Source organism: Neltuma alba, unplaced genomic scaffold (assembly GCF_004799145.2).
Source record: "Neltuma alba isolate B1F8T4 unplaced genomic scaffold, ASM479914v2 tig00012508_pilon, whole genome shotgun sequence".
NCBI lineage: Eukaryota > Viridiplantae > Streptophyta > Magnoliopsida > Fabales > Fabaceae > Neltuma > Neltuma alba.
The window spans coordinates 39,882-55,708 of NW_021636976.1; the positions used below are offsets into that span (position 1 = coordinate 39,882).

At 35.4% G+C, this 15,827-nt stretch overlaps 3 protein-coding genes across 3 annotated transcripts; all 3 read right to left on the minus strand.

Annotated features, from left to right (window-relative positions):
* Positions 1-658: 658 nt before the first annotated feature.
* On the minus strand, positions 659-2,565 carry LOC114727829 (transcription factor TRY-like). The gene is made up of 3 exons (XM_028914600.1): positions 2,415-2,565; positions 1,490-1,577; positions 659-993 (listed from the first exon to the last, which is right to left on the minus strand). Exons 1-3 carry the CDS (start codon positions 2,455-2,457, stop codon positions 867-869), a joined length of 258 nt encoding a protein of 85 aa, XP_028770433.1. The 5' UTR covers positions 2,458-2,565; the 3' UTR covers positions 659-866.
* Positions 2,566-4,006: 1,441 nt separating this feature from the next.
* Positions 4,007-9,149, minus strand: LOC114727852 (rhodanese-like domain-containing protein 4, chloroplastic). The gene is made up of 8 exons (XM_028914622.1): positions 8,320-9,149; positions 7,598-7,700; positions 7,405-7,491; positions 6,958-7,032; positions 6,802-6,876; positions 6,172-6,252; positions 5,390-5,638; positions 4,007-4,448 (listed from the first exon to the last, which is right to left on the minus strand). The coding sequence occupies exons 1-8, from the start codon at positions 8,961-8,963 to the stop codon at positions 4,401-4,403; spliced, it is 1,362 nt and encodes a 453-aa protein (XP_028770455.1). The 5' UTR covers positions 8,964-9,149; the 3' UTR covers positions 4,007-4,400.
* A 3,085-nt stretch (positions 9,150-12,234) lies between these two features.
* LOC114727772 (abscisic acid receptor PYL9) lies at positions 12,235-14,984 on the minus strand. The gene is made up of 3 exons (XM_028914505.1): positions 14,682-14,984; positions 13,452-13,667; positions 12,235-12,928 (listed from the first exon to the last, which is right to left on the minus strand). The coding sequence occupies exons 1-3, from the start codon at positions 14,808-14,810 to the stop codon at positions 12,713-12,715; spliced, it is 561 nt and encodes a 186-aa protein (XP_028770338.1). The 5' UTR covers positions 14,811-14,984; the 3' UTR covers positions 12,235-12,712.
* Positions 14,985-15,827: the final 843 nt, after the last annotated feature.

Consider the following 15,827-nt stretch of genomic DNA (forward strand, 5'->3'; position numbering starts at 1 on the left):
CCATTGGAGACCCCGGTGAGGAGGGTAGATCAGACAAGATGGAGTCTTATAAAAAGGAACAGAGGAAGACCAAGAAAAACGCTTAATGAGGTCATTGAATAAAACCTCCTAATCAACAACATATCTAAGGACTGGGCTGTTGACAGAGCACGGTGACGTCGTGTGATTCATGTAGCCGACCCCACCTAGTGAGATAAGGCTTGTTGTTGTTGTTGTAGTCTTTTTAATAATGATAGTTCTAGCTAAGACATTTGATTAGTAAGAATATTTTACAAAAGATAACATTTATTGATTACAAATGACTAACTTAACTTATTTCCTTAACCTATTCAAATTAGTTGGCTCTTATATTTAGGCTCAGAGGTAGTATTTGCAAAATAAATCTCTTATATTAATCAAATTTCAAACCTAATAACGTGTGGGCAGCTATAGCACTATAGTTCATGCATAATTTACTCTTAATTCTGGAAAATATACAAATTTAAAAAATAGAAATATAGTTTGTCTATGTCATTCACTAGCAGTAACTATTTTATCACTTTCTTGAATGAAGATTTAAAATATATAACCTCATCATTATGCATTTAATTATTCGATGGGAACTTCATAGATCAGACCCCCCAAAAAAAAAACAGAGAAGAGAGAATAAAGAAAGAAAAGAAGAGAAGAGAAGATGAATAGATGAGAAGTTGAGAGGTACAAGTAAGTAAGAAACACAAAGTACAGAGCCATAGATGAGAATGTAGAGTCAAAAAAGCAGAAAGATAGAATAACAGAAACGAAGGACACAGAGAGAAAGAATGAAGAATAATGAAGAAAAAGAAAGGCATTTAATTTGGGAATGATTAGCATTTAACATGAACTGCTTAAGAGCTTCGTTGTCTATTGAGTTGTCCTCTCTTGCTGGCAAACACTTGTCCGTGCGTCATCATCCAAAACCTTTCGATCTCCTCAGCTTTTCTTCCTGGAATTCTCCCTGCTATCAGGCCCCACCTGCACTTTCACAACCTAAACCATCACTTTCTTTTCTACATTATGTATCATTCTTCTTCTAAACATCTAACATTAAAATCCACACATGTTCACACCAACATTGTTGCATGTATATATGTTTATATTATAATAAACATTGCAAAAAGTATCGGGTTCATCGGATTTTGTTGCCCAAAAGTTTCACAAATTCTTTCTTTTCCCCTTCTGAATTCCCAGATGCAGCTACTTCTTTTTCATCAGGTTTTGTTGCTCAAAAGTTTCACAAAGTTGTGATCTTCATAGGGATGACAAACGTTGAAAAGGACGGAGGAACAGAAATGAGAAAACCGCTCTCCACAGCAAATACAAGGGAGAGTAAAAATTTTGAGGGGTGAAGAACTTTACCTCAAAAGCACAACACTTGCTGCCCATGGGTGTTGTATTGTTGATTATTAACCGCAAAAGGGTATTAACATGATTTTTTATTTTAATTAATTTTGAAGGAAGATTTAACTACCTGTCTCCAACAAGTCTGTGCATTCTGTGAATTAGATCTTCTTCTTGCTCTGTCATGTTAATGAACTCCCATTCAATGCTGCTCACCTCTGCCAACAAGAACCTCAAAAACAAAGGTCAATTTTTCTTCCTTAAGGGAAGATGGAAATTTTGGCATGTAGAAGTTTTAGTTTTGTTCTCAGAAACTTCAATAAAAAATGTTTGAACATGAGATTTAGGTAAAAGGGATTGTACCCAGTACATGGAGAGAACACACAAAAAGCAAGATAAAAGTAGAAGAAGAAGACATATATCAGACCCCATAGCTTGCATACAAAGCCTCTCATAAAACTTCATTCAAACAATTATCAATATGGAGAGAGCAGTGAGAAACAAGGAAGAAGTCAGGATTGGATTTGGTACAAAATTGCTGAAAAGAAAAGAAAAACCCAAGAAAAAATAATGAGAAGATACAACCAGAGGAACATAGCAGAGGAGGCATTCATGTAAATCTCTGATAGAACTTTATCAAACAGGTGTAACAGAAGTGAAACCAAAATTTGAACCAAAGAAGGGGTAAAGAATCCCGAATTGAGTGTGGTACTGAAATGGAAGCTAAAGAGGGATAAACCAGAAGCAAAGAGAAGGGCAGGTTTGCATGCAAAATCACTCACAGAAATTTAACCAAACAGGCATGAGAAAAATGAAAGCAAAACTTTAACCAAGGAAGGAAAAAACCCAGAATTGAACTTGCTATCAAAATAGAAGCAAAAGGACAAAACCATAATAATACAGCAGACCAGGTTTGCATGCAAAAGGTCTCATACACTGCTAACCGATTACATGTAAGACAAATGCAAAGAAGACTTGAACCAAAAAAGGGAAGAACCAAAAATTAGATTTGGTACCAAAATGGAAGCGAAAGGAAAGAAGAGAGGAAGATTCACCTTCAGAATAAGAGCTACTAGTCTTTTTGTGGCCTTTGGCCATGTTTTCTTTTTTTTTTTTTCCAGAGAAAAAAAAGTTTCTAGCAATGGCAAAGTCAATAGAGAGGAGAAGAAAGAAGAAAGAAGAAGAAGGGGTGGGAATGAGAAGGAACGACGAGCCGAGAGGTATTAAATACATGCCGAAATGGGAAAAGTAAGTTTGATAAAGTAAGAGAGAGCTGAGTGTTTAACTTTCCTTTTGTCGTCAAGAGGCATTGGAGGGACGTCTGGAACAAAGCAAGCAAGATAGACAACGGAAGGTCCTACCAAACATACAAAATAGTCTCACTTCCTTTGACTTCTAGTTGTCCTCCTTCCACTTCACCGCAAGCTCCAATGTTCGACACATCCTTTTTAATATTTGGATCATTTTTAAAATATCAAGTTTATATTAATTTTCCCCTTACAAATATGAGCAAGAGCAAGAGATTAAGTCAAATCAGAGTACATAAAGTTTTTTTTTTTCCTATTTCCAAAACTTGCACGTGAAATGTTTTTCAAGGGGAATAATTATTATGTTAATTGGTAAAGACTTGATAAAGTTATATTTTTATCATTCCATTTGATGTATGTTATGGGTAAACATTATTTATTATGTTTGGATTCATTATTTTAAAAAATATTTTACGCTGCCCATGACCTCATTTATTGATATTTTAGTAAGTTTTATCTTAGTATAATTGACAAAATATTTTAAAGTATAAATTGTTCGAATGAAACAAAGATTAAGGCAATTAATTAAGATAAAGGAAAGTTGCATGTATTGAAGTCATCGTATCATCAATCAATTAATAATAGAGAATACAGTATCATATGCCCTTTTTGTGACTGTAACATATTCACTTGGAACACAAACAGCGCATGCATATATTTAAATATGCAGAGGGAATGTTGGAAATATTAAAATAAGAATATTATTCATAACAATATTACTGTTAAGGGTGGAAGAATGTAATGGAGATTATTATAATATGAAAAAGGCCAGGGATAGTGTTAAGGGTGGAAGCATGTAATGGAGATTATTATAATATGAAAAAGGCCAGGGATAGTGTTTTGAACTTGAAAGACAGCAAACAATAGGCTTTCGGATAAAAGTTTGGTAGCTCCAATACTGAAAGGTCAAAACCTGAAATGAAACTCATCAATAAATTATTCTTTCTTTTTTGGCTTTTCTGCTTTCATTCTTTTTTCCTTCTTCCCATCACTATCTTGATTTTCTTCCTCCTCCCTCCTTTGGATTGTAAAACTTAGTCTCCTTTTATTCATACTGTGTTAGCTGATAATGAAGGAATGATTGAGATAGTGGAACGATCAAGATCAACCCTGTGAATCTACTTAACTTTTCAATATCCTGCATCCCATTCTAACCTCTCTAAACCATTTCTCAGCATTTGATTCCCAAATCATGACCAAAGTGAGTCAAAAACATGAAATCAAGTAAAAATGTAAATGCCTCGTACAAGTACATAAGTTCCCATATTTTATCACTCTGAAAAATTTCATCCAGTCTCAAAGTAAACAACCAACATGGAAAACAAACAGATATTTTGATCTTTTAAAGAATGTCTAGCTTAATTAGGCTTTCCCCTCAATAAAATACGGAAAGCAAATGAACTCAAACCAGAACAGAAGCATGCCTGCATGTATAAATTCGCATTTGCTTACTCAAAAATGGAAGATGCAGAATCATACTAAGTCCCAACATAACTAATACTGATCCATCAGTCACCTCTACAAGACATTATTCAATTACGAAATGCGTACCGAGTAGCATAAACACACTGTTAATTTTACAACTTGAGACACATATTTATGTCTTCAACCTATGATGTTTTGCAGCATGCCCAAGATGTTTTGGTGCAACAGGCTCATCGCTTGTGCTTGAAATGTTGAGGAAAGAGTTGTTTTGTGTAGAATATTCTGCTGATGATAAGAGCAAGTGAAACTCTAGGGCTGAGAAGGACTGGGAGATGTTGGAGGCTTGAAATCCGGATACTGCATGCAATCCAAGAGAAAACAAAGATGCATGTGAAATATGGTGAGTGAGTATATCTTGATACTTGTGCATGCACTAGAAACTAGGATAACAATTTTCGAAAACTCCATATAATTCATCAAATATTCCGACAACAGTAAACGAATAGGTAGCTATTCAAAGTTCAAGAATTATAACCCCATTAAAAAATGTAAGAAATTAATCCCAAATAAATATGGAGGAAATTACCCAAACATCTCCTGAATTTTGTCTTAACTTTATAGATCTTGTTTTTTCCCCCTCTACACCTCCACAGGCCTCTATTATGTTTTGCTAAAATGACACACAGATCCCTTGAGCTTCTTACCATCATATAAACTTTCCCTCCATATCCAACACCTATAAAAATTTCCCTTAAAATGAATCAAATTACACAATCCTCCCCATTTTACTAAAATTTCAAAACTTTTCTATTTTCAGTGGAAAAATTAGCTATATTTTTAAAATGGCAAAAATATCTATCAAATTCCAACGACATTGATGGGAAGTCTGGGTAGTTAATTCTTTTTTGAGGGGAGGTCTGTGTAAATTTTCACAAAAGAAGAGACTGTGTAATTTTAGTAAAACTCAAAAGGAGGTTTGCATTAGTTTTGAAAATAAAAGCTATGAACTTCCAAAAAATCTAAAGAGAGGTTACATAATGTACTCAAAATACTTTGGTGGGATAGCCATCAAATTCAGCTGATTTTTGTCTCCTTAAATATTGAACTCCACATTCTCAGCTAATTGTTCGTCATATAGTCCAACAACTAACTTAAAAGTTTCAGCGCTCAAAATCAGACTTGGAACAAATTATACACTGAAAAGATATGAACCGAGAAAATTAGCAATTTGCCACCCTAAGCATATCGTTCAGCCCATAAAGTGAAAAGCTGATGAAGTAAGGAAGCAGAGAAGTTACATATGGGTATGGTGAAAGTGGTCTTTGGATCCCAGGAACTGATTCTGCCTTAACTTCAGGTTGTGGTACTGAATTTACTTCAGGAACAGGCTCTGCTGCTGCATCTACTTTGGACTCAGAGACCGCATCAGGCGAGGCTTCTGCTTTCTGCACAGTGCTAGCAGGAGGTGCGGGTTCTGGCATTGTCTCTGTTGGCGCGGGAAGAGCCTTACCATTGGCGGAGGTTGGAAGAAGAGCCTTTCCAATTTGCTAATGTTGCCACCCATTCAAGAAGAATAAACGGACATGAAGGGGAAAAACAGAAGTTCCACTTTAGGCAATTGGTAGAGAGATATATACAGTAATACAATCCAAGATCTGCCACATCGTTGTTATCAGTTCACCTTATTAAATATGATAGCCAAACCATATTTTGTGATGCATGTAATGTATTTTAACATCTATATATTTGAATTTTTTAGTCCAAAATGCTCCAAAGCAGCTCAAGAACTTATATAAAATCTCAATGATATGAACAAAGAGGAAGATTGATATTGAAGTTAAACTGAAAATCATAGCTACAATTTCTTTTATACTTTCATGAAGACCTTGCTATGAAAATCTATATATTACGCTTGAAATGCTTGTTTAAAACTCAAATTTTCATATTGCTCATTTGCCATGTGTTAATTGGTTGAATGCTCATACACAAACATCTCATATCCATAATTTTTCTTATCTACATATCGTGTGTCATGCATGACACAATATCAATAAAAGATATCAAGAAAAATATCAAGTACCGTTATTTCATCAACGAGCTCCTTTGGGGCAACCTTTGTATTCAAGAACTCATCAACCTGTTGCAGGGTTTGCTTTCGATCCTGCAATGGAAAAAATGAAGGCCATCAGGCAAATTCATGATGTTTAGAGCTTGACTAAATGGTAAATTCCATCTCCTTGATCACCATTTATGGGAATCAAGGATGTGTTGATGGACCAAAACACGCACACCACAGAAAAGGTTTTCTGTATTGAGTTAGGGGGAAATATTGACCATAAGAGTCCAGAGAAAATAATATCATCAATGGGAATACCAGGTATGCATGCCAGTCAAAACTGAAAACATAACATTGAACATATATTACACCATCAAAGCATACAAACATCCCTCCCTTTCTCATGATCACAATTTCAAATCATACTGCTATGAAATTCTACTTCCACAATCTTAGCGGATCATTATGCAACAAGTAAAATTGCAGGACTATGACTCTTGGACATTCCTTCCCCCTCCCCCCCCCCCCAAAAAAAAAAAAAAACCAACTGAGGGAAGAGACTACAGTTTTAGTATCAATATCCTTTGTAATGCATTGCTTTATGAATACACATTTCAGGTTCTGCCCCACTTCAGGAGCAGAAATCGTACTAACCTCAGCAAATAGAAGCTTCTTGCTTGCAAACTGAACAACTGCAGCAGAACCTACAAGTTGGAGAATTGTTTCTATCTACAAAAAAGAGTAACACCATCAACAAGTAATTTATCATCAGCGAGTTGTGCCAAATCAGAAACTACTCGTCATATTAACCTCAGTAAAAGCGAACAGCCCCAAACCAGTAGCTGCAGCAACCCCAAGAGTGAGAGCCAAGCCATCAGAGGTATCCTGAAATGATAGATCTTCATCAGAAATCCAAAGAAATGCTAAAGATTGAGATCATGAAATTGGTCAGATGACAGAAACAATTTAAGAGGGAAAAAATGGATTTGTTAGAAAAATATGTTAAACCATAGTCTTAGAGGGTGTTTGGTTGACCATAAAAGCATTTTTTTAAAAATGCTTTCACGCAAATTGAGACAAAACTCTTTTTATATACTTACTTTGTATGTCGTAAAATCACTTTTAAAACCAAAGTCTGATTTCACCCAATTAAGAAAATGTTTAATGGTAATTAATTTGAAAGTTAAAAATACTTTGTGGGTGCTTCAGCATAAACAGTTTTAAAATTATAAAATCAAAGAAATGTAAGATACATACTCCTATTGCACCAGTGATAGACTCAGTCAAGTTGCCAAGATCCAAACTAAAAGCTTTCCTTGGTGCAGTCCATGGAAGACCACTATTCTGCGGAATTTCAATCCATGTCAGAGAATGTACAAGCTGAGAAAGCAAGTTAGATAAAATTGTGATAAACATTAAGCCAATAAAAATAGGAAGGCACAAAAAATACCATCCATCCTCGAGGTCCTTCTGCACCATCCTTAATTGCATAAGCAGCTTTGAATCCATTGACTGTGACCAACTCTGCAACCAATTCGGAGTTCCCATCAAATCTGGCTTCCATAACAAGCACATTCTATCAGCTCCAGGCGCACATGTTTTGTACTTCATGAGATTTAAACTTAACATATTTCATCAAACCGAGCAAATGGAGTTCTACCCTACGTTCCTTTCTAAGTGGAAAGCATGGTGTTGTGTTTTTGAATGTGCTGAAATCCTCACTTCCAAACTCAATAACAAAATGGACATTCAGCAAATACTCCATGGCTGCTACATCTTTTTCTTTTTACAATAGGCAGGTGGCATAGATGTTATTTGTTGCATGTGATTAGTTAAAGCAAAGCCATTGAAAAGAAAGGTTCTTTTTTCTTTGGGGGAAAACTGTGATCACCTAGCTACGAAATCATTCCAAAACATAAGTGAACAAATAATAGATGGTCACTGAGAGCTTTTTTGAGTCACAAAACACTAGCTTCCAACATCAGTGACCAGAAAAAAGAACCGACTATAGGAAAAAAGTGAATGTGTTAGAATCGAATGACACTGGTTATTTAAGAGAGAGAGAGAGAGAGAGAATGACATTAATTCCTATGTCAGCTCAATGCCTCAATTGACAAAAGCACGTAAGAAACTACAAACAGACATTGTTGTAAGAGTGTAAACTCTTCTTACTTGTCCAGAATGAACAATGTGGTATTTTCCGGCTCCTTAAACTTCAGAGCCAGCTTCTTCAGAAATCCAGGTTTATCATCAGCCCTATAAGTGATTGACACGGCCTTCTTCTTCAAACCCCCAACATCTGGAGTACCCACTTGCCTAAACTCTGTTGGTGCTCTTATATCAAGCAACTGAGCATCCCCGTCAGCACCAAGCTTTGCATATGCATTTTTAGCTGACTCAACACCCCATGGCTTAGGCTTGTTCAGAACCTGAGACAAAACCAGAGGCACCCCCAAAATAGCTAAGCCTCCAGCTATAATCAAAGCGTTCTCTGATCCAAAACTTATGACACTATCTATAATCCCATTTACATCAAAGTCCCCAGAACTGGGACTTCCCGCAGATTGCTCTAATGCCTCCTCATATGTTAGAGCTTTAGCAATTCCTCCATTGATGACTGAAGCTGCAAGAAGAAGGCCCCCACGTACACCAGCAGGTAAATACTCATTCGGAGATGGTTTCTTGGATGGAAAACTGGCAGAATCTAACACTTTGCTAGCGGAAATCCTGGGAAGTGATGAGAACCTTCTGGGTTGTTTTCTTCTATCGCAGAGCACTGACAAAGGGGTCAAGGTAGCAGCATTGAGGGCCTCCATAGCATAATTCTTCTATATCACACACAGTCTCTTGAGGCTCTCAGAAACTCAAAGGATAAGCGTCTTGAAGTCTCCGAACATGAACAACCATGAGGGTTATAGGATCGAAGGTAAATTTTGTTTCTTTGTGGGTGTGACTGTCGAGCAATGTGGAAGACGATTGTGAGGAGGTGAGGGAGGAGGTGGCTAAAGTGCAATTCAGTGGGTGTCCTTTGAGTGGAGGGAGGTGCTGAGCTGTAAGGGATATAAGAACTCCACCACTGTCTGCACGACACGTGGAGTGTGAGGATGAGACACAGCTGACGATTGAAGCTGCCTCCTGTTGGATTGTGTGGTTGAGAAACGCCAGAAAATGTTTTTGTTTTGGGGTGAAATTCTTCAGAAATCGCGAGTCACCACCACCGCATGGAATCAAGACTCCAGAAACGTACAACAAAGCTTTAAACATAGTACTTCTTCGGTGCATCTAGCACAATGATCTATGTGTAAACTTTTATTAACTATTTTCTCCATAGATTATATTGATTCTTGTTAACATGAACTGAGTGAATCAAAAATAATGTTTCACTTAGTCCAAAGCTCTCTGAAAACTTGATTCATAATTTTCAAATAAGAGAGAGTATTTAACAAAAAAAAAGTGAATTTTGATACACTTTGTTTCGTTGGATAAAAATCAATTCTTTTTAATCACCTGAATTTGTATTAATTAATGAGTCGTACATTTAAAACTGGTATAAATTTCAAACATTGCATACAATTTAATCATTGCAAAGCAAAGAAAATTGAAGTTAAAAAATTCTGTGTTATGTTTATATTATTCTTTTGGATTCCTGTTCAAAATATATGGGCCATCACTGGAAAAAATAAAATATGCATATTCAGGTGAAAATAATCACTCGAAAAACTGTTTCTAGGTAACATATCGCATTCTCATCTTTCAGAATTATATAGTTGCCTGCATATATTCATTTGGGGTAACATTTTTTTTTTCAAAAAAAATTTTCTTGGTCTCATTGTATTTGGTGAAATCAGAGAATTGAATTAGAGAAATAGTGTGCTGATTTATTAGTTATCGATATAGTTTTTTTTCCAGAAAAAACTACTCTCGTATTGCTTTAGTTAAAATTTGATTTTGACTAAAATTAACCAAATACATATAAAATAGCGTAAATTAAGCATTAAGAAATATATATGAGTAAAAATATTTTCTCGAAGGAAGGCTTCAAATATCATGTTGTAGTTTGCGTGCGCGTATATATGAATAGAGTTATACTAACTCCTGTCCTTACTATAGGATCTCGTTTAATTTTTATTTTGGTCCTAAATATAAGACCTCAATCCACTTTATCTCTAATATTTACACATTTTTTTTAAGATAGTCTTTTTAACAATTGTAGTTCTAGCTAATACACTTGATTAGCAAGGATATTTTAGAAAAAAACAACACCTATTTATGACAAATAACTAATTTAAATTCTTTCTTTAATTTCTTTAAATTTGTCAACTAGCTCTTATAATTAGGACTGAAGATAGTATATATTAAAAAAAAGGCATATGCGAAGGTAAATCACCATTTTGATGTTGTTGATGGTACAACAATCATAATAGATAAATGTATAATAAAGAGGGTGTGATGCATATGTATAAATAGATGTAGGAACAAGCACCCTCACGCTGATCCTTTTTCTACGCATGTATATCTTCTTATTAGAAATAATCATATTCAATATGTTGTGAGTCACTAAATGTGTTCAAACCAAAACTTGCTTGTTTTACTATATTAAAAAAAGTCAAATACCAAGAAATGTCTCAAATTTGAGCACGTATAAATTTTTTTTTTTTTTTTTTGGTTACAAGTATGCATAAATGCTTTAAAAATCAAGTTTGATTTTTTTTAACCCAGCTGTATGAGGCCTTACAAATATAAGAACTGGGCAACTGGCTCGACAGCCCATGAAGATAGGATTGGGCTTCGAAAAATTAAGCCCAAATGTATAAACGGGCTTTTACATGGCGGCCCTATGCAAAAGCATATTACACGAAGCCCAGATTATTGTAGAATATTGCCAGATCAGATTTGAGGCTTCGGGTGTTGGGCTTAAATTGATATCCAAATTCTTTCCCCACTTTCCTCTCTATTTGAGTTTTCCCCTCCATTTTCGGCTGAACATTTTGCAATTGATGGCTAATGTTGCCAGAAAACACACACTCTCGTCTAGAAACGAAGAAATGAGGAATCAATTTAAAATATAAAACCCATAACCATCTATCCATTTTTATGGGACAGAAGCAAAAAAAGAAGGGTTGGCTTTATCTTGCAGGAATAAAGTGAGCTTGAACTTGAAACCAAAGAATTCTCACTTTGTGTTTGTGAACCCTAACAAGCATTCCTTTGCAATTGGCTGTGACTTAAAGCGAGGTTGTCAATCCTTGCATGACCTGAAACTTCAGTCAATTTGACTCAAGTCAAATACGACAAGCTTGTCACTTTCTTTCTTTTTTTTTTTTTTTTTACTAAGCACATGTATTCTTTTATTGAAAATAATATTCCCTAAATCAGTAAACACTTTTTTTCAATGGGGATTCAAACATTGATTGTCGGAAGGGATTTGCTCCTTCTGCTAAGCTAATGGTTGTCAATTTCCATTTTAATTCCTTGGGAGAGAGGAGGGCAGCATGCATGCATCGGCCAATAATTTTCTTTTTAAAATAAATGCCTGCGCAATATGCAATTTAAATGAGGATGTATGGAATGTTTGTGTGTACAAGCTGACTGGGGAGACCAGGCATAACATCGCCTAATGTTCAATAGGTAGGCAACATGTCCGGAAATCTTATATTTCTTAATTAAATGTTTAAAATAAAGTTCACCCTTTTGACCAAATAAAAAAATTAAAGTTTACCCAACTCACCTAAATTTTTTCATCTAAAAAAATGTTTAAAATAAATAGTTCTCACCAAAAAAAAAAACTACCTATATATGCACATCAAAGCTCTTTCTGCCTACCTTCTGTGAAGATTGACTATGTGTTAAAATGGGGGAAAATATTGAAAATGTGCGACTGGACACTACTTTTTTAAAACTTCTATGGCAACGGACTAGATATTACACTTTTAGTTAGAATCTGTAAAGACTAAAGAGAGTCTTAAGTAACAAGAAAATCATTCGCATTTTCCCCTTATCGATAACTCCTTAAAGACAGACTAATGTAAATATCCATTGAGGATCCATGTCGGATGCATGACATGAACCAAAAGAAAGCTTCCCATCAGAAGAGCAAGCACAATAACTCCTTGAATGTGCCGAAAACTTGCTATATAATATAAAAAGGCTCCTCCATTATATACACACACACGTATATACACACGCATACATACATAAAGATAGCATTAGTAGCAAAATACAGAGCACAAAATACCAGGAAAAATAGGTAGGGAGGTCAAAGGGGGAGGGGGAACAAAAGAACTTCCGCACTTCCATCATTGAGTGCTCATGAAGCTGAATATCTTTTGATGACTGAAGAAGGGAAACTCGGCTGTTCTAACGGGGAATACACAGTAATGGAAGAAGGAGGAAGAGATGGGAGAGTAAAGTGGTACCCATGATATGGAAGAATAATGCACAAGAAACCCATTCAAGACTTCCAAAGAACATGGAAGGAAAAACGCTCCAACCAGTCCCCACATCAGACCTTGAGATAAGAATGGGATGAAACGTGTGATTGTCTAAATCCCAGCATCCTTCTCACCTAAACATAATTAGTGGTTGATCCGAGCTGAACTGCCATGCTCTCAGACACATCAGCCAAGGAGCTTAAATTGCACCTGATCAGGGCCTCCACAAAGTAGCAAGTTTCATCCCTGGTGTTCCCATCAGGCACATCCACCAGAAATGATTCGATCACCATCGTTCCAGCCATCCCGTCAATGACCTCCGGATGTACTGTGATTATAGAGGAGTAGTTCTGCAGATTCCATATAACACAATTCGGTTAGCATTCATCAGCTTACAACTTAACCAACTGTTTTGATAAACCATTCACCATCAATGAGGAATGAAAATCTCTCTACTCCACAAGATTGTTTTCAAGCTATTCCCCATCTATATGATAGGAGAGGTAGGTCAAAGACAACAAAGAGAAGTAAGATCACTAGACTAATTGAACAACATAAGATGAGTGGTGGCCAAATTTCTAAAAACAAACACTAAATTCTAGAATTCAAACTTCCAGAACAGAGAATTTTCTGCTTCTAGAAATTAAGTAATGAAAATGGCTTTTGGTGATGCTTACAATTTAAGCACTATACTGTTTTTCCCTTAGTAAATCTCCAAGACCCAAGTGAGCTTTTACCTCCATATTAACAACGAGGGAAGACTTGTTTCCCCAATTTTGACAACAGGTTCAATTAAAGAACAAAACTGGATAATTTTCATCACTATTTGATCTCAGATCCATAATTATCTAGATGACATACATATTGACATACCCTCAGCCTATGGTCACCACCAACGATCCTAATGCCAAGAATGTGTTCCTCATCATCAAGTTGCTCGAGCATCTCCGTGCTGGTTGTGGCAGGAAGGCCAGATTTAACATTTACTTCTCTTACACTCCCAATATCAAGGTCCCCTTGCATAATACATCTGCTAACAAATGGTTTATACTTCTGCGGTTGATCAAATCTTCTAACCAGCGACCAAACCTAACACAAGACGAAAATAGTTGAGCCAGGTCATTCCATCAAAATTTTATCTTCTGCAACAAATTCTTCATATAATAAAACTATCTCCAAACACACAAGGATATTCAAGCCATGACCCTGAACCTCCACTGACGGTCGGACAGAACATAAAAGATGATGAAGATTAATCAAGAGCTGAGAAACTAAAATGTTGATCTTTCACAATGCATGGTGCTTTCAAAAGAAGTCCACTAAGAATTGACAGTTAAGAGCGTTGTTATAGCAAGGTGAATAATTCTCCTAATGCCAGATTCATTATTGCCTAGGCATTTTCATCCATATCCAAGTGAAGTGGAGTGGCTGTTTAAATTTCACTTTTTACTGACCTTCGCGGCCTGAAGCTTCTATACAAGAAAAAGACATAGCCGAAAAAGGAAAAATAAACAAGATAAGCTATAAAGCATAGCATAAAAAATATATATATAACTTCCACATAAGTGTGTGCGTGTGCGTGTGTGTAGCTATTTTATGCTTCTGAAAGTCGATGATTAACATGGGAGCACGAGTAAATTATTCGAACAAAAGGATTACACTTTGTCACAGAGTATTTCATAACTACAAATTACTTCATAATATGAATCAAGGCTGCCTATATCGCTCGAAACCTCGCGAGCTCAAAAAGACAACAATCATACACTCAGACAATAGAAGAATAAAACTAAAACCCAAAATCAAGAATAGTCCTCAAGCCAGCAAAGAAAGAGATAAATAAACAAAAACATAAAATGTAAACGCCAAAACAAATCCATTTAAAAGGTCAAATAGCATTAGAGATGAAAAGAAACCACCCCAAATGAGAGGAAAGGAAATCGCTCGATCTCCAAACAAAAACAAAAGTCAGACCATGGGAAAAACGGTTCCAATCTCAGAAAATCACCCCCACACAACAACACCAAGAAGGAACCCGTTCCAGATTTCAGAATTACAAGGAAATCCCATGATCTTGACCAGAAGAACTATATGCAAGCGACTTACAAGGTGAACGGGAGCCCTTATGTGCTTAACTAGAGCTGAAGTGCACTGGTTGTCCCTCGGCTCGTGCCTGTGATGCCTCCTTATGTACTGCGTCTCAATCAAACCGTAGGATTCCCCGCCGTTGTTCATCTCGATTTCTTGAACCAGCGTGTCAGATATGGAAGAGTCTTCCTTCGAGAGAGAAGAGGAACGGGATATGCTTTGGTATATTAGGCTGCAGAGAGAAGTGCAGCCGCAAGAAGCAAAGCAATGGTGCTGGAAGGGAGAGAGAGTGAGAGGCTAAGTCCTGCTTTTTTATTTTGTTCTTTTTTTGGCATATATCTTTTTTCTTTTAACCAAGAGGCTTAGTTAGCGTACCTTCGCAGACTAGATATATTAAAATCACCGACAATCCGACGTCGTTTTAACACATATTATTACATCCTGTCTTTATTATAAAAATTAGTTAATTAATTTGAATAAATTAAAGAAGTTTGTTAAGTTAATTATTTGTAATAAATATATATTATTTTTTTTAAAAATATCCTTACTAATCATATATTAGATAGAATTATTATTTAATGAAATTTTTAATATGTGTAACTATTATAAAAAATATTTTAAGAAAACAAATAAATATAAAAAACAAAATAAATTAAGATTTTATATTTAGTATTAAATTAAAAATTAAATTAATTTTAATATTAAAAACTGGAGACAGGACTATTGCACATTATTACCTACTAGTACGGCCAAAAAGCCCTTGGCTGCTTTCTGCTTGAACCGTATTATTGGTCCCTCAGATGAGAATACCAAACCAATCAAATTTAGAAGAGAATTAGTTGAAAAATCTTGTATCGCAAAATTTATTGTTTAAAGTTAGTGCAACTCTACATCAACTTTATACAATATATCTTTAACTATATATAAATATCTTTTGTATTGTACTCTTCTAATTTTATTTATAAGACACTTCTAACATGTTTTACACAGACTAAGAAAAATCTTAAACTGCATTAACTCTTTATTAAAATATAACAACTTTCTAACTTTATCTATATTTAATATATACACCTTTCAAACAAAATAACTATCTACACTATAATAAATGAAAGACAATATAGTACAGTCATGGTAAAAATTTAATGAAGTAACTTACAAATATGA